The sequence below is a fragment of the Pediculus humanus genome, genomic scaffold, assembly GCF_000006295.1.
Source record: "Pediculus humanus corporis 1103172108238 genomic scaffold, whole genome shotgun sequence".
Classification (NCBI taxonomy): Eukaryota; Metazoa; Arthropoda; class Insecta; order Psocodea; family Pediculidae; genus Pediculus; species Pediculus humanus.
In genome coordinates this window covers 9,099-35,857 of record NW_002987808.1, presented here as the reverse complement: position 1 = coordinate 35,857, position 26,759 = coordinate 9,099, and the positions used below count along the sequence as shown (strand labels likewise).

The 26,759-nt window shown below is 26.9% G+C and overlaps 7 protein-coding genes across 7 annotated transcripts; 3 read left to right on the top strand and 4 right to left on the bottom strand.

The window, feature by feature from the left end:
• Positions 1-168: 168 nt before the first annotated feature.
• On the bottom strand, positions 169-4,455 carry Phum_PHUM459010 (DNA repair protein RAD50, putative; the record flags this gene model as incomplete). The annotated part of the gene is made up of 7 exons (XM_002429962.1): positions 169-449; positions 524-1,475; positions 1,774-3,344; positions 3,504-3,741; positions 3,823-3,961; positions 4,257-4,306; positions 4,438-4,455. The coding sequence occupies 7 exons, from the start codon at positions 4,453-4,455 to the stop codon at positions 169-171; spliced, it is 3,249 nt and encodes a 1,082-aa protein (XP_002430007.1).
• A 281-nt stretch (positions 4,456-4,736) lies between these two features.
• On the top strand, positions 4,737-9,443 carry Phum_PHUM459000 (protein vav, putative; the record flags this gene model as incomplete). Its single annotated transcript, XM_002429961.1, has 15 exons — positions 4,737-4,963; positions 4,998-5,008; positions 5,212-5,362; positions 5,446-5,501; positions 6,810-6,925; positions 7,048-7,221; positions 7,305-7,508; positions 7,656-7,775; positions 7,897-8,178; positions 8,202-8,210; positions 8,263-8,462; positions 8,541-8,765; positions 8,850-9,008; positions 9,089-9,238; positions 9,329-9,443. The coding sequence occupies 15 exons, from the start codon at positions 4,737-4,739 to the stop codon at positions 9,441-9,443; spliced, it is 2,199 nt and encodes a 732-aa protein (XP_002430006.1).
• A 1,479-nt stretch (positions 9,444-10,922) lies between these two features.
• On the top strand, positions 10,923-18,458 carry Phum_PHUM458990 (WD repeat domain-containing protein, putative; the record flags this gene model as incomplete). Its single annotated transcript, XM_002429960.1, has 26 exons — positions 10,923-10,965; positions 11,054-11,112; positions 11,388-11,477; positions 11,553-11,796; positions 12,033-12,178; positions 12,258-12,471; positions 12,588-12,708; positions 12,781-12,897; positions 12,987-13,187; positions 13,364-13,491; positions 13,616-13,905; positions 13,996-14,181; positions 14,349-14,508; positions 14,588-14,732; positions 14,813-14,972; positions 15,066-15,320; positions 15,398-15,625; positions 15,730-15,922; positions 16,024-16,445; positions 16,535-16,686; positions 16,813-17,062; positions 17,143-17,283; positions 17,387-17,645; positions 17,803-17,897; positions 17,999-18,108; positions 18,209-18,458. 26 exons carry the CDS (start codon positions 10,923-10,925, stop codon positions 18,456-18,458), a joined length of 4,659 nt encoding a protein of 1,552 aa, XP_002430005.1.
• Positions 18,459-18,973: 515 nt separating this feature from the next.
• Phum_PHUM458980 (nucleolar complex protein, putative) lies at positions 18,974-20,750 on the bottom strand (the record flags this gene model as incomplete). The annotated part of the gene is made up of 7 exons (XM_002429959.1): positions 18,974-19,096; positions 19,204-19,397; positions 19,495-19,658; positions 19,751-19,861; positions 19,931-20,186; positions 20,280-20,511; positions 20,706-20,750. The coding sequence occupies 7 exons, from the start codon at positions 20,748-20,750 to the stop codon at positions 18,974-18,976; spliced, it is 1,125 nt and encodes a 374-aa protein (XP_002430004.1).
• Positions 20,751-21,461: 711 nt separating this feature from the next.
• On the bottom strand, positions 21,462-22,687 carry Phum_PHUM458970 (uncharacterized protein; the record flags this gene model as incomplete). Its single annotated transcript, XM_002429958.1, has 6 exons — positions 21,462-21,564; positions 21,679-21,811; positions 21,989-22,041; positions 22,124-22,322; positions 22,407-22,521; positions 22,604-22,687. 6 exons carry the CDS (start codon positions 22,685-22,687, stop codon positions 21,462-21,464), a joined length of 687 nt encoding a protein of 228 aa, XP_002430003.1.
• Positions 22,688-22,984: 297 nt separating this feature from the next.
• Positions 22,985-24,471, top strand: Phum_PHUM458960 (uncharacterized protein; the record flags this gene model as incomplete). The annotated part of the gene is made up of 5 exons (XM_002429957.1): positions 22,985-23,033; positions 23,377-23,640; positions 23,718-24,049; positions 24,133-24,237; positions 24,331-24,471. The coding sequence occupies 5 exons, from the start codon at positions 22,985-22,987 to the stop codon at positions 24,469-24,471; spliced, it is 891 nt and encodes a 296-aa protein (XP_002430002.1).
• A 656-nt stretch (positions 24,472-25,127) lies between these two features.
• Positions 25,128-25,439, bottom strand: Phum_PHUM458950 (NADH-Ubiquinone oxidoreductase B14.5A subunit; the record flags this gene model as incomplete). Its single annotated transcript, XM_002429956.1, has 2 exons — positions 25,128-25,263; positions 25,288-25,439. 2 exons carry the CDS (start codon positions 25,437-25,439, stop codon positions 25,128-25,130), a joined length of 288 nt encoding a protein of 95 aa, XP_002430001.1.
• Positions 25,440-26,759: the final 1,320 nt, after the last annotated feature.

Genomic DNA, 26,759 nt, shown 5'->3' with positions numbered 1-26,759 from the left:
AATATAGGCAATTATTAAAAAAAATTGTTTTTCAAATTATAAACAAAATCATTTTGCAAACGGCTTATTAAAAAAAAAAAAAAAATGTAAAAAATTTCTTTTTTTTAAATAAATTCTTACGCCTACTCCTCCAAGTGACATTTTACAAAACATTTTACGTTTACATTTTTATTTAACTTTTTTTTTTTTCTTCTTCTTTTTTAATTTATTATTATTTTTCCTTTTCTTTTTCGGTCCGTTTGAATATTTTCTCGACTCAATCATTTCCCTTTTACGATTAAATTTCAATTCTCGTAAAATATTTTCGCTTGAAACGTTCAAAATTTGATTTCTCAAATCTTCGCTTATGAATTCTTTGGGTTTCCATTCTCTGACTATTTTTTGCGCTGTCGGAAAATTTTTCAAAATTAATAACACTTCGATAATTTTCAATTCCGACTCGTGTTTACCTACAAAAATTAATGTCAATTTAAAAAAAAAAATTATCACAATTAATATGAACAAAGTATTATAAACAACTCACATTTTCCTGATGACAATATTTCAGAGATTTCAAAAATGACCATCTCGAATATTTCTTTTCCCACGCTATCCAACATGGCTTCGTTTTTATTCAAATAAATCGGTATTATTATTTTAAATAAATCTAAAATTTTATGACAGGTTCCCTCCTCGCCGATCCAGTCTTTTAATTTCGATATTAATTTGGAAAATAAATTTTTTTTCAACCACACGAAATCCCTGTACTTAACAAGTAAAATAATCGACTTGATTACAACATTTTCGCCGTTGAAAAATAAATCCATAACTTTGATCGCGTGATTTTCAATCGTGTCATCCATGTTGAATTTGTAATAATTCATGAGGAGATGTTTCAACGCTAATAATTTTTTATGACGGTTACGATGAGGTCCTTTCGGCATGTGTAAGAAAATGTTGACTATTGTCAGTGCCAGAACATTGTTTCCCAGCTCGGATGCTTTGTGTAACATGATGGGCCACGTTTGCAGGGCGACGAAAAAAATTAGGCAAGATCTTTGATTCATTTCCATCATCGCCTGGTAGCAAAATTTCCACGCGGATTGTATGCTCTCGGTCGTGTTACGATTGACGCAAAGAGCCACGTAAAACCTGGAAGCCATTTCTACGGTTTCGTCGGGCCAAAGATATTGATTGAGAAATAATTTCTGTGATATTTTCGTCATCAATGCCGATATGACGTTTTCCGTTCTCGAATCTTGAGTTTTTAATACGGAAAGAATTATTATGAGTCGATGTTGAGTTTTCGTCAACGGTGGAATCGGCCTTTCGTTTATTTCTATTTCCTCATTGACATTTTCAAAAACTAAAGAAATTATAACTTTTTCAATGACGTCACTTTCACAATTTTTTAATACTGATATTAATTCGTTAACATTTTTATTCGCTTCTTCTTTCGTTGAATTCGTCGAAGAAATAAATTCCTCAATTTTTTTCTTTAAGAATTTTTCCATTATTGTCTTTTTATCTGTTGAAAAAACATGAAAAAATTATTAAAAAAAACAAATTTATATATTTATTTTTATAAAAATTTAATTTTTTTTTTTTACCGTTTTCTTTTTTTTCTTCCGTGTTTATAAATGAATTCCCATGGAAATTTCGGGATTCTGACTCCCCTTTTTTTTTATTGTTGTGTCCTCCTAAACTAACACAGTCGTACGTTCGTAAATTGGATTCTGATTCTGTATTGTTGTTTAAAGGAATTTGTTCGTGAGCATTATTTATTAAATTTACATTTTGTTCTTTTTTAAATGAATTTGATTTAAATTCTTGATTTTGAATTGACATGGCACAAATTATCGAATCCAAAAATCCTGACTGACAACTGTTCCCTGCACTTTCATTTGTTTTAATTTTTTTAATTTTATTTGAATTTAATCCGATCAAATGCCTTTTTTTTTCTAATTTTAACAAAGGATCATTAAATTGTTCATCGTTATTAAAATCAACCCTTGACTCGTGTAATTTACTAACGGAAATATTTTTATCCATCAATGAATCACACGTTGAATTACTCAAAGAAACTATTTTTTTTTTTTTCTCCAAATCTTTTATTGGAGACAACAGCCTTATTCTTTTCATTTCGATAAATATTTTCGACAAATCTTCTTCTCGATCATCTACATCAACAATTGTTGAATCCTCTGAAATTCTCGCACTAACTAACTCAAAATTTTGGTTTTCAGAAGGATTTGTTTTATTATCGAAATTTTTGTGATTTATATTTAACTCACTTAAATCTTCTCCTTTACTTTCGGATGATTTAAATGTAATATCACAAATTTCAGTGCTGTTATTAAGATTATAATTATTTTGACTGAACGACATGTTTGTTTTTAATTTTCCAGAATTTTCTATGACTGTTAAATTAGAATTTAATTCGTTTTTATCTTGATACATAGGTACATCAAAAATACTTTGACTAGAATGAAAAATTTTAGTTTCGGAATTAGACACAGAATTATTTTTATCAGAATTAATTTTATTACGTTTTATTTCTTCAGTGGATTCCAATTGGCTTTGGCAAATACTTTTAAACGTGTTTAAATTATCACAGTTCCTTTCTGAGGCTTTTGAAGGAGACATAATTTCTTCGTTTACTAAACTATGAGTACCTCTAATTATTTCAGAACAATCAGTATTTTTACTATCAATTTTCTCTAAAATTTGTTCACTTGTTTTAGATTTATCATCTGTAATTAATTGGTCATTATGAACATTCAAGTACTCAGTGTTTTTTTTCTTAATACCAAAATTTTTTTCTCGGCAGGCGACATTATTGGAATTTATCACAGATTGATTTATTAAATTTTTCATGCTATTTTCTGGTAAGGTTTCTGAACTGTTATTTTCATCGTCTGTTTCAAAAAAATTTTTTAATAATTTAATTTTACATTCTGTAGTAGTAAGCAAGCTGCTCTCAGAGTTTATTGTTTCACTATCAACTTTTTCAATTGTATCATTTTTCTCTTTTTCAAATACAACATTAGACTTTTTTTCAGAGATACATTTACTCTGATCAAATATTTCTTTATCGGTTACAGTAATAATTTCATTACTGTTTTCCTTAAAATTTTCCGGTGAAGTTTTCAGCATGCTTTTTAACGATTTTTCATCACTTGAAAACTCATCGACTTTGTTAAAAATATTATGGTGAGAACATTCATTAAAAGAAGGTAAATCTTTTTCTTTTTTTAAATCAGTTTTCAACTTATATTCAGACAAATTATCTCTAGGTGAATTGATAAAACTTTGCGGTTCAGAATTATCAACTTTAAAAACTTCCTTAAAATTAACATTTTTACCTTTAAGTAAATTTAATTTTTCATCGCTTAAATCTTTCCTAAATTTTCTTAATAATAAATTTGTGAGGTTTCCTAAAATAAACATAAAAATTTTTTATTAAAAAAAAATTGATTTTTAAAGTTGGTTTTAATCCGGGGAAAAAAAAAAAGTTTACTCACTAATGTTATTAGTTTTAACAGATTCACTAATTAACTGACAACAAATATCGAGTAAAATTTCCTTGTCTTTTTTTAACTCATAATTTGATTCATCTGTATAAAGACTTCTTTCACTTTTATAAATATTAATCAATCCTTTCATTTTTTCTTGGTCTTTAAAAGATTCTTCCAGGCAAGTCATTTTTTCTTTAACACTCTTTTCCAGTGATAATATAACTTTTTGTTGAGCCTCATATTTCTTAGTAAAAAGAAAAAAAAGAAAAAAAGAATTACTTACAATTTTGTTGATCATATACATATTTAAAATTACTGTACTAACCTTGCATAATTTAGAATAAAATTTTAAACATTTTTCTAAACTTTTTTTAACTTTTTTAGAATTTTCTATTTCTTTGCTGTAGGTTTCAAGAAGAGCACTATATCTCCCTTGCAAATCTTGATAATCTTCTAAAGAACAACTACAATAAAATGATAATATTTCATAAAAAAAATTTTTCAAAGGATTTTATTTCTGTAGGAATCCAAATTCTGATCTGATTTTTTAAAAATTTTAATTGCTATCAAGTTATGAAAATAAATAAATTTAAAACGTTATAAATAAAAAAATTATTATAAGCCTAAAACATTTAAAAATGTTTGGCACAACAAGATGAAAGTTATCTGTTAACCCAATGTGTTTTCAACAAAATAACCATTGATCAACTTAAAGGTAGTATAATTATTAATGATTTTGAAAAATAATAATTTACTTACTCAAGATTTAATAATTCTTCCCAAATGAAAGTATCATTTGGCCGATCGATCTGTAAAAATAATGAAATTTTTAAAAAAAATAAAAAACGTTGAGGAGTTAGACGAAAAGCCGAACAGTTATAATTAAAGTAAAAAGCCTATTTAATGTAATTAAATGGTGTAATATTTGTAAATCTCTTACTTCTTTACAAGTTTCCATAAAGAATTAATTTATATAATTTTCAATAAACACTTTCTTCAAAATTAACCGGCCTTATTAAAAAATAACCAAAACTTATCCCTCCATTTTTAAATCCTGGAATCTAAGCCCTCTATGAATGTAATTTACAAATTGTACATTGACACAGATAATTTATGTTGGCTAACCTGCAGATATGAAGTGCTAAACTAATTATGTATTTCGCAATATTAAATATGATAAAGTGTATGGTTTATTTGTGTTTTTTCTCCCATAATATTTGAGATTTTTAATTTAAAAGCATGTGTGCTAGAATTGAGCCTTGGCGTGAATGCGCCGATTGGTTAACACGTTGTGGAATTTTAAGAAGTGATCATATAGCAAACGGTGCAGAAGCCAAAGCTCGTGATTTAGCTGTTACTCTAAGAGACGGTGTTATTTTATGTAATTTACTGAATGATATTGAGCCGGGGTGTATTGATACAAAAGATGTTAGTCAGAAACCTCGGTTATCACAGGTATTTAGGGTGTTATATACCAAACAATATTTTACTGTACTCTAGTACAACTTTCTGTTTTGAAAACGCAATGTAATTTTTTTTTTTTTTTTATTGTATGATTAATAATGAACTGATCATTATTAATTAACTTTAATTAAACAAAAATTCATTGATTTATTCAATGTTGTAAATATCTTTGTTTTTTTAATGATTTGATTTTAAAATGTTACATTAAAACTTTTTATTTTTCAGTTTCTCTGCTTAAAAAATATAAAAGTTTTTCTGCAAACTTCACATGACACATTCGGTCTTAAAGAAAGTGATTTATTCGATCCAGTTGTTTTGTTTGATCTCACTGATTTTGTGAAGGTTTTACAAACTTTATCAAAACTCTCCCTCTCTCCTAAGTTTAAAAAAAAGAATATTAGGTATTTTTAAGCATTAGTTAATTATTCAAAAAATAAAATGTTTGCACTTATATCTAATTCAATTTCTATTAATTTTTTTTCAGTGGTTTTTCATTAATAAAACACAGATCATCTCATGATGAATTATATAAGGACTTGAGTGCCAGGTAGTTATAATTATATCATTATTTATTTATTTTATTTTTAAGATGTTTTCATTGAATTTCATAATGATTTATCAACAAGCAAAGCTATTTTTTATTAATTACTTTATGTTATAAATTATTACTACCTGATCTGTATCTAATTATTATTATTTTGTAAATAATTTTAAAGTCAAAACCAAATTTATATTTTTATTTTTAAGCACTTGTAAATAGTATATATTAAAATTCATAATATTTGTAAAAGTATAATTCTAAGAGGTTTTTCTATAATTAGTTGTTTGAATTGTTTTTAAATAATTTATCTAAAGAATATTAATCTTCTTTTAGTATTAATTCCAATGATTGGATGAAATTTACCATAAGATGTTCTGATTATCATGATGAAGAGATCTATGAAGATCTCTGCTATATATCTTTTACATTCCCTCCACAGGTACATATAGCAGGATTTATATATACATATATTAAAAATAATTATTTATGTACTTGAATTTTGTTTATTTGAGTTTGTTAGTTTTTTTGTGGAAGTTTTTTTTTTTTTTTTTTATATTTTTTTAACATAAGCATTCACATAATATTATTTATAAAATTATTAATTTCTAAATTTGATTACTTGAAAAAAAATCACATGTATAGCTTTTTTTTTTTTGTACTATTATCGATTCTTGGAAAATTTTTTAAAATGTGAATGCTTGATGTTAAGTTTGTTTTAGTTTGTATTGAAAAACAGGGAACATGATTAATTTTTTTTTTTTTTTTTTTAAAGTAATATTTAGTTTGGAGAAGTTAATTAGAGTTAAATGATAAACTTATATTCATACTTTTCTTTCCCGGTTTTTCCAAAATTTTATATTTTTTACTTTAGTTTAATTTTTTTTGATTTATTGGTTTTAATTTAATTTTTAATTTTTAATAATGCTTTTTAGTGTTGCTTATTAGAAATGGGCCTCATTAAACAATTAATTTTTTTTTTTTTTTTTACATTCTTTTAGTTACTTTACATTTTTAATTTAAAATCGTTTTATATATTGCTCAAACAATTGATTTAAAATAAAAAATTTTATGTAAAACTAAAATGAAAATCTTGAAAGATTTTGTATGATTATGATTAATAAGGATATCATTGTTTTTATTTTTTTTACCTTTAATATAGCAATATTGATTTCCTTATTAATCGAATCGATTAATTAAAAAAAATTTTTTTTTTTTTTTTTTATTGCACTGTTTTCGCAATTAGAGCACTTTAGTTGTTTGTGTATGTTTAGATTTTTGTTATATATAATTTTATAGCAGTGACACAGTACATTCTAATGTATTGCGTGCTGAAGATGCAGAATATAGCAGTCATCATGTTAATATGCGAAATGAAGAAATTTACCATGATTTGTGCTCGATTAATAGAATATCATTACAACAGGTAAGTTTTTTTTTCTTTTGTTTTCCTTCTTGTCATCAGGAAGTAAATGAACAAACTTATACTTACCTGTCCTTTTTAATTCAATAATTATTATAAACTATATTTTTTATTTTTTTATTCAGATACCATCAGCGTTACCTGCCAGTTTAGAAAAACGAGATTATGTTATTAACGAACTAATCGAAACCGAAAGAAATTATTTGGACGTTTTAGGAGGTTTGCAACGAAGTTTTATGCGTCCTCTAGCATCCATTATTAGAGAAGAAGATTTTAAAATAATTTTTGCTCATATTAAGGTAATTGTGAATTTTTAAATAAATTATTATTATTATTATTATTATTGATTTTTTAAATTTTTTCTAATGGTTATCACAATTAGGAATTGTATGAAATCCACGGCGTGTTTTTGACTCAACTTAGAAAAGCTGCTTCCCCTCATGGGAAAATTCGTTTAAGTGAAGTTTTTTTAAGCTTCAGGGAAAAGTTTTTAATTTATGGAGATTACATAGCCAATTTAACGAATGCGCAAAATCTTATTCAGGATTTATGCGGAAGAAGTGAAATGATAAATAATGAAGTCGAGGTGAGTTGATTTGAAAATGTGTAAATTAACTTACTCGAAGAATGAAATTAATTGAATGAAACCTGACAAAAAATTGACACAAAAAGAATTATTTTATTGTTTTATTTATTTAGTAATTGTTGTATCGAAAAACAATTTTTATTTTAGAATTGTCAGCAAGAAGCAAATAATGGAAAATTTAAATTAAGAGATATTTTATCTGTACCAATGCAACGAATATTGAAATATCATTTATTGTTGGATAAGTTAGTTAGTGAAACGCAAATGGTAACTTTAGATTTTACCTTTTTTTTTTAATTTTTATTCATTTTTCACGTTCTCACTAATATTTTTGATACATTTTATTTGGTTTAATACTGTTATATTAATGCCAAGTTAAATTTTTTAGAATCATGAAGATTACAGAGGATTAGAGAGAGCTAAAGAAGCCATGGTTGATGTTGCTCAATACATTAATGAAGTCAAAAGAGACAGCGATGCTTTAGCTATTCTTGCCTACATTGAACAAAGCATTTCGGACTGGCATATGCCACCGGATTTTACATTAAAAGACTACGGTCGATTAATTTTAGACGGGGAATTAAGAATTAAAGCTCACAATGATCAAAAACAAAAAGTCCGATATGTTTTTGTGTTTGATCGCGTGATGGTCATGTGCAAAGCATTGAAGGTAAAGCAGAAGAATAAATTTAGACAATTTTGGTGGTCGCTGAGCTTTAAACGCTAAAAATCCTTTATCGTGATTATATTTTAGGGCGATCAATACTGTTATAGAGAATCTCTTAGGTTAGATGAATATAAAATACAAGATATTGAAAAAAAAATTTTAACAAGGGATGCAAGGTGGAGTTATCAATGGTATTTAGTTCACAGAGCGGAACTTACTGCTTACACTTGTTACTCTCGCACTGAAGAATTTAAAAAGAAATTCATGAATGCTATATCTGAAGCTCTGTAAGTTTTATAAATCGTTCTTCCTTTCGTTACGTATGAAAATGTTGCAAAATGGTGTTTAATAATTTGTTATTACAGAGACAACATCGAACCTTCCGTTTGCCGAAACACGGAACATAATTTTAAAATGTTTACGTTTGAATCTCCGACCACGTGCAGTCACTGCAGTAAATTTTTAAAAGGGAAAATCTATCAGGGATACCAGTGTGAAAAATGTCACATTAATTGTCATAAAATATGCATTCCGTACTGCGGCCGTTGCGGATCCACAAAAGTACCTCAACTTCCTCCTCCTCGTTTACAGTCTTCCTTTAATTCCAATCGTTCCATCACTCCTCCGATGCGCCACCCTCCACCTTCCCCAATTACCAACTACGACAACTTGAGTTTTAACGAGTTGAAAGATTGTTTGTGGTTCGTGGGCGAAATGGGAAGGAAAACTGCAACGAGCCTTTTAGAAAACGAAATGGATGGCACGTACCTGTTAAGGATTCGGCCTCAACGTCCAACAAATCCGTCGGAAACAATATACGCCATAAGTTTAAAGTATGCATCATTCGTGCAAGTCGTGAATCGGTTAATTCGATGGAAAAACAATTAAATTTTTTTGCGGATTTATTTTTCAGAACTAATGAAAAAGTTAAACACATGAAGGTTTACGAAGAAAATGTCGAAGGAACTCTATCGTATTATTTATCACTGTCTCGTTTTTTCAAATCCATCATCGAATTAATAACTTATTATCAGCACGTTAGTTTAGAAGAGAATTTCGTCGGGTAAATAATAATAATTGGCTAATGATGTATTTCATACAAATTTAAATAAATAATTAAATTTAAAAAAAAAAAAAAAAATTTTTCTTTTAGATTGGACGTAAAGTTACAATGGCCCTTTTCAAAAAATTTAACGTTTACAAATGAAATGGATTTTAGTACGGCCGAATCGAATCGATTACTTCCAAGAGCGGATTGTAGGGTTTAGTATTTAAAATTTTGGAATTTGAAATGTATTAATTATTAAAATATGTTTAAAAAAAAAAAATCGATGCACAAATTTATATATAGGTTTTAATTAAATTGATAAATAAATGTACTCGTGATTTTTTTTTTTTTAATCTTTGCCTCGGACTGAAAATTTAATTTTTTTTTTTTTTTTATTGAAAATCAAAAAAAAAAATGCTTTATGTGTACTCTCCGGGATGATGTACTTTTATTTTGAAATATCATTTTAAATAACGATAAATTAATTTTTTTAATTTTCATTTAAAAAAAAAAAAAGATGGTTAAATAGCATTTAAAATATATAATATTTAAGAATAGTTTGTTTTTTTTTTTTTTTATGTAGAAAGTTATGGATAAGTTAAAAAGTAATGATTGATTTAGAATTGTAAACAACGCACTACACTTAATTTAAAATTTATTTGTTTTTTTATATATATTTTAAAATAAATAAGAAATTGGCCAAAAAAAATTTTTAATTATAAAATTAAATGTTAACTGCCAAAATTTTAAAAAATTATAGAAAATTGTTTTTTAATGTTTTTATATAGTGTCTTTTAGCTTTTTAACATTTTTTTTTTTTTTATTTATTTATTTACTCATACATGATTTTAACGCGTGTTGTATTGCATTGTTGTTGATTTTGTCAATTTTTCTCACACAACAAAATTTATATTTATTACTGCTTGAAGCAGTATTTAAAGTTAATAAAAAAAAAAAAATATTGTTAAATTGTACATATTTGCTTTATGTAAAAATAATGATGAGATATTTTTAAATTTTAAATTTTGTGAGAAAATATTACAAAAAAATTTAATTTTTTTTGTAACTTTTAAATTTTAGTCTAGTTATATGTTATGGCAATTTATTTATAAAAAAAAAAAAAAATTATTATTATTATTATTTTATCTGTTGTAATTAAGTAAAATAAAATTTAAATGATTTTTAATATGCTTTCAATTTATTTTAACATTATGTACTTGTTGTTGGGCTTTGGTAATAACATTTAGTTATTGAAAAATGACATTAAAAATTTTTAAAATTATTATTTTATTCCAAAAATTATGCAAATTATTCAAAAGTAAAATTTAGGTTTCTCTCTCTTCAAACAAAAAAAATTTTGGCTCATTTTATTAATAAATATTTTAAGATTATTTAATAAATTAAATAAAATTCGTATTGAATATTTAAATATGACAGAGATAAAATTTTCATTTAAAGAATTTTAATGCTGTAGAATTAAAAAAAGATTTTTTTTTTTATGTATTATTTTTTTAGTATATGTTAAAGCTTATCTTAATGCTAAACACTCGAACTCGAGGTTGATCGAGGTGGTCATCGCCGCCATATTGAAATAATGGCCTGACATTTATTATTATTGTTATTTAAAATGGGAGCAAAGAAAATATTTAAATAACAATGAAGAGCTTAATTTTTGTGACTTGAACAATTACTTAAAGTGATGGAAATTTCTAACACAGATCATCAGTCGTTTTTAGCTTCAGGTATTATGAATTTTTGTTGAGAAATTTCGTAAACAAACTTTACTTAACTAGAAGTTATTGCTTATCTTTAACTTGTAATTTTTTTCAGAACTTTATTTTTTGATTGCTAAGTTTTTAAGTGGAGGACCATGTACTAAGGCATTAGAAGTAAGTAAATGTTGTATTAAATTTAGTTTAACCGCCTCTTAATTCTAAAAAAAATTTTTCTATAAATGAGCAACAGTTAAGAAATTCCCTTTGAAATTTTTCTCTTTAGAATCTTATTTGTATACTGATTGGTTATGTCAAATAAATTTTAAATCCTCTTAAATTTACATTAAATTAAAAGGAAATTTTAATTAAATGGTTTCACTATGGATTTACTGGTACCAGTGGTTTTATTTCTAATAAATTTTTTGTTTAATGTATCACATCATTTTCAGGCTCTAACTGAAGAATTGGAATATAATAAGTTATTACCACCAAGATATGATTGGAAAGGAAATAAATTTCCCCAATCGTTCAGTCAATTGGTAAGATAATAAATTAAGTAAAATAATGTCGAAACTGGTTAATATTTTTAATAATTATTGTTTGAATTTTTTTAGTCTGTAAACTATCCGCATATTGGTCCAGATCATTTATTAGCAATATGCAACAGAATTTGTCCAATTTTGGATAAAGAGTTTCCTCCCAGTGTGCCAGGAATTGTATCTTTACTAGGAGCTAGTAGGCAAAGTTTATTAAGAATCTCATCTGTTCCACATTCGATTCCTGTATCTCGTTATTCAGCTAGACGAAATGGCAAACCTTGTTCTGATGCAGCAGATTTTAAATCAGTTCATCATATGGGTAACATAACATAGTTTATCGATTTTCATTTATTATTAAAGCACAATGCACATAATTAACCAAGACATCCCTGCATGCATTTTATTTATATCTAAATATATAATTGCATTTGTTTTCTTTTTTAATAAAAAATTTAAAAACATGCCAAATTTTCTAATTTGTTACAATTATTAATTTGATATTTTTATAATTATTTTAAGAAGTAATTTTCAATTTTTTAGTTCGATTATTGGAAGGGCGCCGAAATTCAGGACCTTTTACCAGAAAACAAGCAATGCAAACAAATTTTTTTAGCCACTTACAACTTCATAATCGTACTTTGGGTCATTTATCTGCAGTATACTGTCTTTTGTTTGATAGAACTGGTCAATTTGTTTTTACAGTATGTTGAATTCCATAATCCTCTCAAAAAATTTTATATTATTAGGTCAAAAAAATTTGCATAAAATAATTTTTTTTAGGGAGCAGATGATTTGCTAGTAAAAGTGTGGAGTACAATAAGTGGTAGATTACTAGCAACTCTTAGAGGAGCATCATCGGAAATTACAGATATGGCTGTTAATGTAGAAAATACATTGCTGGCAGCTGGAAGTTTAGATAGAGTGCTCAGAGTTTGGTGCCTACAAAGTACTGCTCCTGTGGCAGTTTTACTTGGACACACAGGAATGATTACAGGTATGGTTGTAATGAAAGTTTTGAATGTTTTTCAAAAGCCAACTTTAATTTTTTAGAAAAATTTTTCACACGAAAAAATATGTCTTTGATATATGTATATTTAATATTTATTTTAGGTGTCAATTTTTGTCCTGGGGCTTCGGGAGATTTGAGATATTTAACATCTACAAGCACAGACGGTTCTGTTGCTTTTTGGGTGTACAATCATCACCCGATTGGACAAGAAACCACTTTTCAGTAAGTAAATAATTTTTAACATCATTTATGATTTTTAATTATTGTATTTAATTTAAAGGTTAAATTTTTTAGAGGTCGTCCTGTAATTTATAATGAAAAAATGCGGCCAGGAGGAGCTCAAATGATTTGTTCATCATTTAGTCCAGGAGGTAGTTTTTTAGCTGCCGGAAGTGGTGATCATCATGTTAGGTATGTGAATTATTTTAGGTTATTACATTTTGAATGTAGAGATAATGTTTTTTTTTTTTTCTTCTATTAACTTTTAAAACTTATTTAAGAATATACAATATGAATGGAAGTGAGGGACCTACCAGAATATTTGAAATAGAAGCTCACTCTGATAGAGTCGACTCAATTCAATGGGCTCATAAAGGTTTAAGATTTGTTTCCGGCTCAAAAGATGGAACTGCATTAGTTTGGCAGTTTAGACGCCAGAAATGGGTAAATTTGCGCCTTGAAATGACTACAAAGTTACCAGGGTGAGTTTTTAAAATAACATATTCAAAACTTTTATATTTAAGTTATTTCCCTTTTAATAATTTTCTAAAATATTTTTACTCTTCATTTAACCGTATCACATTATTACAAAAATTTTTTTCTTTTGATAACATTAATATTAATTGTATTTGTATGCTTTCCTGAATTTATTTAATAGGGCTCCTGTTACTGAAGAAGATGGAAAGTTAAAGCCCAGGGTTTCGATGGTTTGTTGGGATAGATCAGATAAATACATAGTAACAGCTGTGCATGACGCTACATTTAAAGTATGGGATTCACACTCAGGTAATTAAATATAAAATTAATATTTCAATAAAGTCCTAACCATAGTTCAAGATTTAAAGGTTTTTTTCAAAATAATTTTTCTTTCTCTTAGCAGAATTATATATTTAGCTTTATATAATTACAGGGAAATTAATTCACATTTTAAAAGCACATCGAGATGAAGTGTTTGTGTTAGAAGCTCATCCTTTTGATCCCAGTATAATGTTGAGTGCCGGTCATGATGGATTAATATGTGTTTGGGATATCACTCGTGGAATTGATTTAATGCAATATCAAAACAGTATAGATGGTCAAGGACACGGTGCAGTCTTTGATGCCAAATGGTCTCCTGATGGAACCATGTTTGCAGCCACAGACTCTCATGGGCACATATTAGTTTTTGGCTTTGGTTCTGGTAGCGACAAATTAAAAAAGGTGAAGCACAAGATTTAAATACAAATATAATTTATACATTTTTATTAAATAAGGGTGTACAAATGACGAATTGTTGGTTTTTGTTAATAGTTACCTCGGGAACTATTTTTCCACACGGATTATAGGCCTCTTGTGAGAGATGCTAATCTTGGTGTTCTAGACGAGCAAACTCAAACAGCTCCTCATTTAATGCCCCCTCCTTTTTTAGTAGATGTTGACGGATGCCCCTACTCACCAGATCTTCAAAAATTGGTGCCAGGAAGGGAAGATTGTAAAGTAAGTGTATTTTCGAATTAGATTGTAAAGTAATATTTTAAATATTTATTTTATGTTATACTCTAAACAAGCTTTTTCAACTTTTTTGTTTATCAATCAATCAATGTTTTATTATTTTCATATAATTTGTTGCACATTTAAAAAAATTTAAATTTTTTTATTTTTAGATTGAACAACTTGTGCCTAACGTTGCTTTTGGTAATGAAGGGCAGCAAGAAGTTTTAGAAGGATTACCAAGTGAGCCCCCTAGATCTAATATAGATCACATGATTCAAGCTTTAGTAAATCGTCAGTATGGTCAGTCAAATTTAAGGCAATCTTCTTTCGGTTAGAATCTTTTTTTTTTTTTTTATAGAGTTCAATTTTTTTTTCAAAAAACATTTCTTAAATTAATTTAAAATTTTAGGAAGTTCTCGATCTGTACGTAGGGATGGAGAAGGTGTTAGATTTTCAAGCGGTGATTGGGAAAGTGGTTCTTGCATGACATGGAAAGCAAGAACTTTATTAAAGCCCTTGCCTCCAAGAATTCTTGAACAAACAAGACTGAAACTGTGAGAATAAATTTAAATGACAATGAATTAATTTTTTTTTTTAATTCAAGATTTTAACATACCTTTTTTTTTTTTTATAGTGATGCAATAGCTGCCGAAGAAATGGATGAGTTTAATAAGGAAAGTCGACTTAGAGAAGAAACTCCACCCAAACCTGTGTTAGATGATCGACCAAAAAGAAAGGGGAGGCGCAGAGGAGCCTATCAAACACGTGCAACCAGAGAAGAGAATATAATAGAGGTTATACTGAATTTAATTTTTATTTTATTTAAGTATTTAAAATTTTTTTTTTTTTACGTAATTTTTATTCATTGTAATTTTACTTGCCTTTAGAATTCAGAAAATGTTAGTCTATCTGCTTCGACATCAACTTCTTCCATGTCAGATTCTTTCGCCAATTCAGATTTGGGATCAGAATCAGATTCAGACGAAAATTCGGAATATTCTGATTGGATTGCCGATCACGGAGTTTCATTAGAACCCCCTAAAAGATCAAAAAGAAAACGTGTACCACGAAAAATTTCTCCTTCTCCATCTCCTCCTCCCAGAAGGAAAGCTAAAGACACTAAAGAACCAAATCCACCGCCGGTTAGTATAAACGTTTTTTATTAATGTATCGCATTTATTGATGAATGAGGAATTTTACACATGTAATTTTTTTTTAGGGAATCAATGGTGTTGGAGAGGTTCCATTTGAATTTCAACCTCCAAAGTGGTTGTCTGAAGTTGTGCCTCGAAAAGCTCCTTATTACCCTCAAATGGGAGACGAAATTATGTTTTTTTATCAGGGTTATATTTATTATTTAGAAGCCGTCCGAGCAAAACAAGTGTATAAAATAGCTGGGCGACAAGGTCTTTCAAAACTCAAGCTCCCGGAACCTGTTTTAGTTAAAGTAAATACCGAATGTTTTCTACAACCTTATTTTTACCCGAATAAATTATTTATAAAACTCAAAAGTGAACCTTATTATTATTATTATTATTTAATTTTTTATAGGTAGTGGGAATAAAATATGAAATCAGACCTCCACGGCTGTGCTGTCTTCGACTGGCGGTTTTAAATGATTCCGGCTCATTATCTGATTCTAGGGAATTTTTTAATATAAAATATCATGATATGCCTGACGTTATTGATTTTTTAGTGTTAAAACAAACGTACGACACTGCCATTCAGAGAAATTGGAAGCCAGGTAAATTTATTTTTTTTTTTTTTTAAATTTCATATTTTCAAATATCAAAAAAATTAGGCTCTTATAATGGTTTAATTTTTTTATTTATTATTATTTTTTAGGAGACAGGTTTAGATGTATGATAGAAGATTCGTGGTGGGAAGGAAAAGTAGTTGCGAAAAGGCCTCACGATCCCGCAGCACCCGAAAGTCCCTTTTTATCATTTATGACACGTTGGGACAACGGTGAGGACGAACCCATGAGTCCGTGGGACATGGAGCCACCTGATCCTTCTCATCCGCCACTAGAGCCCGGCGCTTCAGTACCTGTTCTTCCGGAAGAAACTCAAGCACTATTGTACTGCCCTCGTTCAGACGAATGGCCTAATGGAGATAGAGATGCCACTTGCCGTAGAATTATCGTCGGACTAAATAAAGTCATGAACCTTGCTATCGCCGAGCCTTTTATCGCTCCCGTCGATCTTAATCATTATCCGTCGTATGCAATGTCCGTAGAATATCCCATTGATCTCTCGACCATTAAGGTAAGTAAGAGTCACTTTAATAATTTCACGTTAATTTTACAAGTAAAATAAACATATATACTATATGAATGGAAAAATTTTTATTTTAGGCACGATTGGAAAATCGTTTTTACCGAAGGTTAACGGCAGTTCAATTTGATGTTCGATATTTGGCAACCAATGCGGAAAAGTTTAACGAAGCTCACAGTCAAATTGTTAAACACGCTAGAATAATTACGGATTTGTGCATGCGAATCATTTCGTAAGTTTTAAACAAAAAAAAAAAAAAAAAAAAAAAAAAGTATTATTATTATTATTATTTATATTATTTAATGAACTTAATAATTATTCGAGTCCGTATAAAAATTTTTTTAATTAAAAAAAACAGAGACAGAGTGGAAACCGACGTGGGGGCTGTTTATCATCAATTGACGGATACTTATTATTCATCACCGAGTGAAGCCGAAAGTGATCACGACATAGATCGTCCCGGGCCTAGTGGTAGTAGTAGTAATAAAAAACCTGTTTTCGATTGGAAAGTAGCCTGTGAAAAATTATTGAGAGAAATGTGGGATCGATCGGATTCTTTTCCCTTTCGACAACCTGTTGATATTACGGAGCATCCAGATTATTTAAAGGTAAAGACTTGATTTTTGTTGTTGTTGGTTGCTTAGCATATTTTTTAAATTAAATTATTATTTTTCGTTTTAATCAAAAGGTGATAGAATGTCCCATGGATTTGGGTACCGTCAAAGAAGAGCTTCAAGCAGGAAATTACCATTCTCCGAAAGATTTTTATAAAGATATTCGTTTAATATTTGCTAATTCCAAAAATTACAACACTAATAAAAGATCTAGGGTAACTTATTTTAAACCCTTTTTTTTTTTTTTTTTTTTTTTTTTTTTTTGGGGGGGGGGAAATGTATAGAAATTCATGGACGTGACACAATATTTTATTTTAGATTTTTTCAATGACCGTTAGATTATCAAACATGTTCGAGGATAGAATGAAGCAAATAATGTTTCAATGGAAAACTAAAAGACGGAAAATGGCACTCGAAGAATTAAGGTCTCAAAAATTGAAGGCACAATCAAAGGATTTGAGTCGTCCCGGACCTTCCAAAGAAAACGGTTTTTCAGAATCCGATATAGAATCTGAAGATCCCGTTGATGAACATTTGAAATTATCAACCCTAAGAAACACTTATTTAAAACAAAATGGTGGGTGCCATAAATCGAATTTGAATTTCGAATTTTTTTTTTTTATTATTTATTTATTTTTTCCATTCTTGCATTGCATTTTGTGTTTTAGAAGCTCAAATGAACGGTCATTCGTATGCTAAAAATAATCATAATAATAATAATTCTAATAATAAAGAAACCTCAAAGAAAAAACTACGCGATAGTGATTTTTCAAACAGTTCTAGCTCTGAAGAAGAAAGTTCTGATGATACATATAAGCCAAATGGAACGGTAAAAAAATTTTTCTGCTGTGCTATTTTTAATAATTATATTTGTAGTCGTATTTGTTTAATCGCAATTCACGATTCACTCTTAATTTTATTGTTAATTAGTTACGCACAAGAAACAGAGGAAAGCAAAGTATTCAGTATAAAGATCATTCGTATGAAAGTTCTGAAGAATCGGACGGTAGTAGTGATAGTAGCAGTCCAATAATACGAAGGTTAGATGATTTGAAAACAAAACGAAAAGGGATTTTAATCCCCCTACAATTATGCGTAAAAATTTATTTATTTTTGTTTTTGTTTTTTTTTTTCTTTTAGAAGGGGGAAAAAAAGACAAAGAAACAGTAATAAATCAGATAACAGCGAAACAAGTACAATTCGACAGACAAGGTCGAGTAAAGTTCGAAAAAGAAATGCTATTGAAAGTGATAGTCCTTATACAACAAATTCAGAAAATAACGAGGATAGCTCAAGTTCTACAGTTGGTACGCCTTCTTACACTGTCAGCAGTCGCGGTAGAGTTCGAAAATTGACAGAAAGAGCTCGAGCCCTGCTTAATAAAGACTGATTTTTGCTTTCTAAATTTTTCAAAATGGCGTCCTAAGGCCCGATGTTACATGTACGAATCACGTTCGAAGAACTTTATTTATATATATATATATATAGTATTTATATAGAATGACTTGTTGTTAAAAAAAATAAGTCATCATAGTTGAGATCAAATCAATCAATCAATTCAATAATTTTTTCTGATAATTTTAATAATAATAATTAAATTACTCAAAAATTTATACGATGGTAAATAATATGTACTAAGTAAATTGCAAAAATGCACTCTATATGGCATAAAATATCAATGAAATAAATAGTTTAATGAATTAAATTTTATATTAAGGTCTCATTTTTTCTCTCTCTCTCTCTATTTTAGATGGAGGAATCAAAAAAGAAAAGGGAAATCATTATTAATTTAAAATCGTGGAAAAGGATAAAAGTAATATTATTATTATTATTATTTAATTTTTTTTAAAATTCTTTTATTTAAAAAAATATCAATAAAAAAAAATTATTTGTATTTTTGAATTTTTACACAATTAGGGACCATAGCTTATATAATTTATCATCTTTTAATTTGGCTATCGAGTTTTGTGGTCTTTCAAAAGTTAGGCTTGGCTTATCCGTTTTCTTTTTACATTCTGTTTTGAATATCTGTAAAATATTTACAATAACTTGATATTTAAAATTTTATTAAAAATTAATGTTTAATTAATAATATTGGGTTATCGAGAAGCTTATAATACATTGTTAAGACTTACCTTTTCATAATTATTACTTAAAACATCACTTAAATCAAATTCGATTGATGGTAAATTAAAGTCGATAAATTTAGCAGCAGAAGACACACTTGGCAAACAGTGATTTTTTAACAAAACAATTTCCCAAAGACAACTCGATGTGGCACATGTTTTTGTAGGATCATTTTCATTAGCAATGAAAGGATCCTCGGAAACTGAAAAATAAAAAACACAATCGTAATTTAAAATGATTTTTTATTATAGGATTACACTTTGTCAATTTTAAGAATTTGAAAAGTTATTTGGCAGTACCTTCAGTTACATCAGGATGATTTACAAGACGTTTCAGTCCAGGATGCCTTATCATCAAATTACTTATAAATTTTAACATCATAATTATATCTGGTGCAGCACTGATCAAACTTAAACGAGCAACTCGTTTAATAAAAGAAGCGACAATAGATTCAGGTAAGCATCTTTAAATATACATTTTTTATTAAAAAAAAAAAAAAAAAAAAGGATCAGCATATTAGTGATTTAAGAATTTTAAGTAAGAAAAAAGTCTTACATTGATGATAGAAAAATATCAGCCAAAAAAAACAATCTTGATTTATATTTTTTGTGTAAAATATCCGGTTCGAACATAGTGTACAACTTTCCATAAATATTCGGGTATTCTCTGTGAAAATACAAAAATTAGTTATAGTTATTTAATTATAATATTTATGAGTAATTCATTGCAACTCACATATTAGATCTCTGCATTAGCTTTGACATTCCTTCAAGTGCTAAAATACTAATAATTCCCTTAATATTCATTGATCCCATTAAAAAATCAGTTAAGAAAACTGCATTATCTATTCTATTTATATATGTTTCCATCAACAAAAATAATACTTTTTTATGAATATCAGGCGATTTAAAATCTCTATTTATTAACGATTGCCATACTTTTCCAATATATTTATTTAACAATAAATCGTCTAAAACAAATTTTTCTTTACCTAAAAGAAATTCATAAAAAAAAATTTTGTAAAAAAAATTAGTAAATAAAGCAAAAAAGGCATTTTTAAATGAAAATGAACATGTTTAAGTACAATCTAATCCCAGGCTGTATTCTTTTGAATCACATTTTGAAGGTGAAATTTTTTCTAACAATTCGATAACATTTTGGGCATAAATATCGTTACTGTTTTTGATATTAATATAATTTTTAGCTAGCAATTTCCACGTGTAAAAAAGTACGTCCGAATGTATTATTATATCATCAAATTTTTGAATAATTTTTGATGTCCTATTTGATGAAGACAAAACTGAATTCAATAATTCCTGTAAATAAACAATGTAAAAATTTTTTAAGTGCGGATTCGGAGGTTATTAATAAAATATACTAAAACTCGTTTTATTATTAGTGAAGTTTTATTTATAACAAAATAATTTTAGTTTTTGAAGTGATTAACATGACAGTAGTTAATAACAACATATATAACGACATTTGTAAGTATTAAATTTTAATATCTTACTTTTAACTTGACGAGTGAAATTTTTTTGCTTTTGTCCACCACCATCGTTTAAAACCATATAATATAATAATAATAATATTAAAGGATTAATAATTAAATAATTTATAACGGATAAAAGATTTCATTAAATGGTTGAATATGTACCCAATACATATACACGTGGGGGAATAATATTTTGAATATGAACTGGTTAAATCATCGGTTTTTTTCGGTAAGATTCGTTTTCTTTCGTATTTCTATTTTTAAAATAATATATGCCATTCTATTTTTGACTAACATAATTAAATATCCAATACAAATTTTAGTTTTAGTAAATAATTAGTTTAATTTAATAGGATAAGTAAATACTATTCGATTATAAATATTAAGAGGTATCTATCTAGAAAAGAGTTAGTTAGTTAGTTTTTTTAAAAATATAATTTAAATAAAAAATCAAACTTTTAAAATATAAGTATAGACTCGAAAATTACTTTTTACTTAAATATTTAACTCGGGTGAGATCAAATTTTCAATTCGGTTTTTCTTTTCTTTGATTAAAAAATTACTTTACATTACTTTAAATGTGTATATATTGTTTTTATTAAGATAAATTTTAAATATATAATTAAATTTTTTCCAATACAAACAACTGAAAATGAAAATGTTTCAAAAAAAAAATCTATTTATTATAATTTTTTTTTTTTTTGTTCAGTCTACATTTCAATATTTCAGTACCATACTATAAATACTAGCTTTTTAATAAAAATGAAAGAAATATTATTCCATATCATCTCCATATTTATTTTTCTTCCTTACAAAATTGGATTCATAACTTTTCTCTGGTATTTTTTCAGTCGATGATTCCGATAAATTTTTTTCCCTGCATTAATAAAATTAAATTAAGGTGTTGCAAAAATACTAAATTATAATTTTTCATTATATTTCAAATATTTAATATTAAGTGGAAAAAAATGATTTCTATCATACTATATACCTTTGAGGAGAATTATAATTAGTGTATGGCAATACTTTATTTCTAAAATAATTCTCTCTGTTTTTTCTTCTTAATTCTTCATAAGTCATTTCTAACGGTTTCGATGTATCATTTTTTTCACCAGATAGTGTTTCTAAAAAATTCATGAATGATTTTGTAATTTAAATTAGATAAAGTAATTTCAAAAAGTCTTTAACATTTTTTTTTATAAAAGAATATTTTTTAAGATAATAAATTTAAAATTTACCATCATATTTTATATTTTCAACAAATGAAGAATTTACATCTATATTTAAATGAGAGAAATCACTATCCAAACCCTCAAACTTTGGATCCAAATTACTTTGTGAACTTGTTGCGTCTCTATAAAAACAATAGGATTACGTTATAAAAATATAGGCGAAACTTACTACAAAATCTCACTATTATGTATTCAAATATTTACTCGAAGGTGCTGGTAGTCCCTTTAGAAAAAAAGGGACCATCTGCCCCTAATTCCTGTCTTTTTTTTTCCTTTGCCAAAACGGATTGTTGAAGTTTAGAATAACAAACTGGTGAATAAAACACTGATCCGAAAAAGCAATTAATTCCAAACAGAGTAACTTTTTTTAAAATAGAAGAAGAGTTTAAAGCACTGTAAGAACCTAAATAAATAAAACAATTGTTTCAAATCCAAATCAGGGTTTTATTAAAAAAAAAAAAAAAAATTAAATTTCTGAATGGCAAACCTTTATTACGAACGTAATTAATATACTGCATTATAGCTGCAAAAGGTACTCCAACTTTGTAAAAACCAGATCTCATGCAATCGTTCCATTCTTTAATATCCTCGGGAGTTAATTCCTAAAATTGTCGAAAAAAAAAAAAATGTAAATACGAGGTTAATTGAACTAAAGTAAATAAAATTATTATTTAATATACTTACGCGAACTTGCCTTTGATGGGGATATCTTTGATCCAACGTATTATAAGGTTGGGGCCCTCCTCTAAATTCTCTATCGGTATTCATTTTTTAATTTCAAAAAAAAAAAAAAAAAGATAAGGTACGGATAATAACTACTAGTGCATGGTTACTGTAACCGTAATTTCTTAAATTTGTATCGCTCCTTGTTTGTAAACTTAACAAACAGACTCATCGAGTAAACAAACGTAGTAGAAAGTAAAACATAATTAATTTAAAGTTGGTAACTTGTAAAAGTTCTCATCCATAGCGTTCCTGTTATATTTACTTCTTTTTTAAAATTTGTGATGGTTTGGAGTTTATTTGTTAAAAAAGCATAGTTTATTTAGCATTATTTTACTTAAAATGGTCACTAGAAGAGCTACTCATGCCAACAGCTGGTATTCTGATTCAGGTATAAATAAAGCGTTCATTGACCCTATATTCATATATCATCTGATTAATTTTATGTAATAAACTTATTACTTAAATGTTTTCCAGGGGAGAATGAAATTAATTGTTTCATTTAATTTTTATAAAACAGAAATGTTTATTTGAATGAACTTTTTTATAGTTTTTTAAAAAAAAATTGTTAGACAACTTTATTTAAAAAATAATAATGTGCAAAATTCATTTTAATAAGAATGCCCTAATAATTTTAAAAAATTTTTAATTTAAAAAATGTAGTATTTTAAATATATAATATTTATTTAGAAATTTGCTGCATCATGTTGGATATCATTTGTTTTTAATTTTAGCTAAGGAACTAGAACGACAACTTCAAACATGGTTAGGCCAGGCTGAACTTACACATGGTCCTGCTAGAGCTATAATTGCTCCCCATGCTGGATATCAATATTGTGGAAGCTGTGCTGCGTTTGCTTACAGACAGATAAGTCCAGCTGTTGTTAAAAGAATATTTATTCTCGGACCTTCCCATCATGTAAGATTTTCAGGGTGTTATTTAAGCCCTGCTTTAAAATGTGAAACCCCATTTTATGATTTGACAGTCGACCAACAAGGTAATATATTATTATATTATTTATTATATTTATTATTTTTTTCTAAATTACTAAATTAAAATTTTTTTTGTGTTAAGTGCATAAAGAATTAATGGCTACTGGAGAATTTAATGTGATGGGTATATCTATAGATGAAGCAGAACACAGTATAGAAATGCATTTGCCTTATATAGCTAAAGTGATGGCTGAATTCAAAGATTATTTTACTATTGTGCCTATTTTAGTGGGCTCCACCAATGCTAAAGAGGAAGCACTTTATGGAAGTATTTTAGCTCCTTATTTAGCTGATCCTCAAAATTTATTTATAGTATCTTCTGATTTCTGTCATTGGGGTCAACGATTTCGATATACATTTTACGACAAAAGTTGGGGAGAAATACATCAATCAATTCAAACATTAGATAAAATGGTACATTGCGATTAAATTTACCATTTTTTTTCTTTTTTTTTTTTTTGATTTTATTTTTATATACATAATATTTTATGCTTTAGGGTATGGATATCATTGAAAAATTAAATCCCACGGAATTTACTGATTACTTGAAAAAATATGGTAATACAATATGCGGCAGACATCCAATCGGAGTACTTCTTCAGGTAAATTCCGAAAAAATTATTACTTAAATAATTTTTTTTTATTAATTGAAAAAAAAATTGATTTTTCCATCCAATATTTCAATTGATTTACAGGCCATTGCTTATTTAAAAAATTCCAGTAATTTTGGAAACAAAATCAATTTGAAATTTTTAAAATATGTTCAATCGAGTCAGTGTTGCAGAATGAGTGACTCTTCCGTGAGCTACGCATCAGCTGCTGTTACTTTTGAATAGCACAAACAAGCAAGCACTGTTTAAGAGATCTGATTGACACTAAACTTTTACAAAAAAACTAAAAGTTCTTTAAACTATTGTACTTACATTTTATCGATATGCAAAAAATTGTTCATTAAGTGCAAGCACCAATGATTTAAAGTTAGAATTTATTATAATCTAGGCATATTAAGTTAATAATTTTTTATATTTAGATTTAAGATTTTAAAAATTTTATATTTCAGAATTTTTTAAGATAAATAAAGGATTCTTTAGGTAATAATAATAATAATAAATAAAAAACTTATTTGGGAAATAAAAATTTTTTTACTTACCTATTAATTAAAATTAAAATTCATATAAATTAAAAAAGGATGAATATTCTTAACAAAATTTGGGTATATTATTAATTAATTAATATCAATTTGTTTTTAAAAAAATACAATTCGCAAATATATCTTTTAAATAATTTCAAAAGTATACTGGCATTAATAATATAAAAATATATAGATCATTTTTTTCAACTTCAGTAAAGGCTAGTTAAAACTTAAAAAAAAAAAAAATAACAATAATAAAAACTTATATTTATTTAAATTAAATTTTTAAATTGAACTATATGTTAGATATTTTAATTTATATTCTACAATCAATCATTCGATAATCTGATTTTAAAAAATTCATGAATCCCAAAGGTAAACTTTACCAGGAACAGCATTTTTACCACATTCCAGCTTTTTAGTTTGTTCTTCTAATTTAGGTACAGAACATCCTTCATAAATAATACAATTAGGAGTAACTTCTCTTCTAGAATCTCTAGTGTAATAATAATTTGCAGACAATTTGTGATTAGGGCCGTCTGGTAAAATTGGAGGCGGTTGTGTTCTGCTTGATAATTCATCACGAAATCTAAGAGCGTTGACATTCTTTTTTTTTAAAAAAAAATCTCTTATCTTTTGTACCACGAAACTAACATCTCTTTTGGCAGCCATTGTAAGAATATATTAGAAAGTCAAATTAAAAACAGAACAAAAATAATGAAGCAGACAGCTTTACTAAAAGCTTAAGGGGTACCAACTCAAATTTTAAAAAAAATGTCCTTATTATATTATTTATCGTCCTTTTAAAAAAAAAAGAAATTAATTTATAAATCAATAGTACAAAAAAAATAAAATTGTTTTACTAATTTTACTTTACTAATTTCATAATTTTACGAATTTAAAAACAAGTTACACCATTTGTAATTTTAACAAAAAGTTGGTCACACTGTTTGCTAAACTTCCGATCAGTTTGCCATATTTTATGTAGTGCTGTGATGTAAACGGTGTACTTACAGTGTTCAGTGCTTGAAAATTTTACTGTTTTTTAAAAATAATTTAAATTACATGGCTTCAAAATATTAAAAATGTAAGTAAATTTTATCATATATTAAATTTATATATAAAAAAAATGTTAGGCTTTCTTTACGAATCAGGTATAGATAAAACACCTGCCCTTTTCTTGTTAATGAGTCATTCAAAATGGACGATTTGTAAGGCCGTATCAGCAACCGGTCTTGTTACCTTTAATTTTTAAAAATTTCGGTTTTAAAATCATCTTTATTAATATAAAACATATACATAAATATTTAAACACATTTTAAGTTTCTAATTAAGTAACTTGATAACAAAATTAAATGTGTTTTATTGCAAATTTACTTTTATTCTGGTTTTTACCATTATGATTTGTCTCAGTTTAAAATATTTGAAAACATTTTCACTGTTAATAATTTTTTCAAATACACAAATTTCATTATTTAAAAAAAAATATTTTATCGTATGACATTATTAAACGTAAAATTTAATTAAAATACTATTGACTCTCATTATTGAAGAAATTAGTAGAAGTATATTTAACAAATGAAAAATTTTTAAACTGTGTCAATTTTATATCTAAATGAGTATTTTAATACCTTTTTTAAATATTGCATTTAAGAAAAAATTATAAAGATGTACAATGGGTAAAATATTTTTAGGTACAGTTTATAAAAAATACCTGAATTAATTGTTTTTATGGGTGATTTTCAAGGTTCAGGAAATATTTCTTACTTCCTGTGAGAATTTTTTTTTTTTGGGAAATTATGATTTTAGGCAAACCTTTAAAATATTTTGTCAGTTTTTTCAGATTTTTCTTTACATAAATCCCATCTTAGAGTAAAATTTTTTAATTACATCATACTTTCCTTTAACCTCTAATTTCGTATCACGACAGAAATTTATAAATTGATATTATTATTATTATTATCATTATTATTCACTTTTTTTCGGGAACGA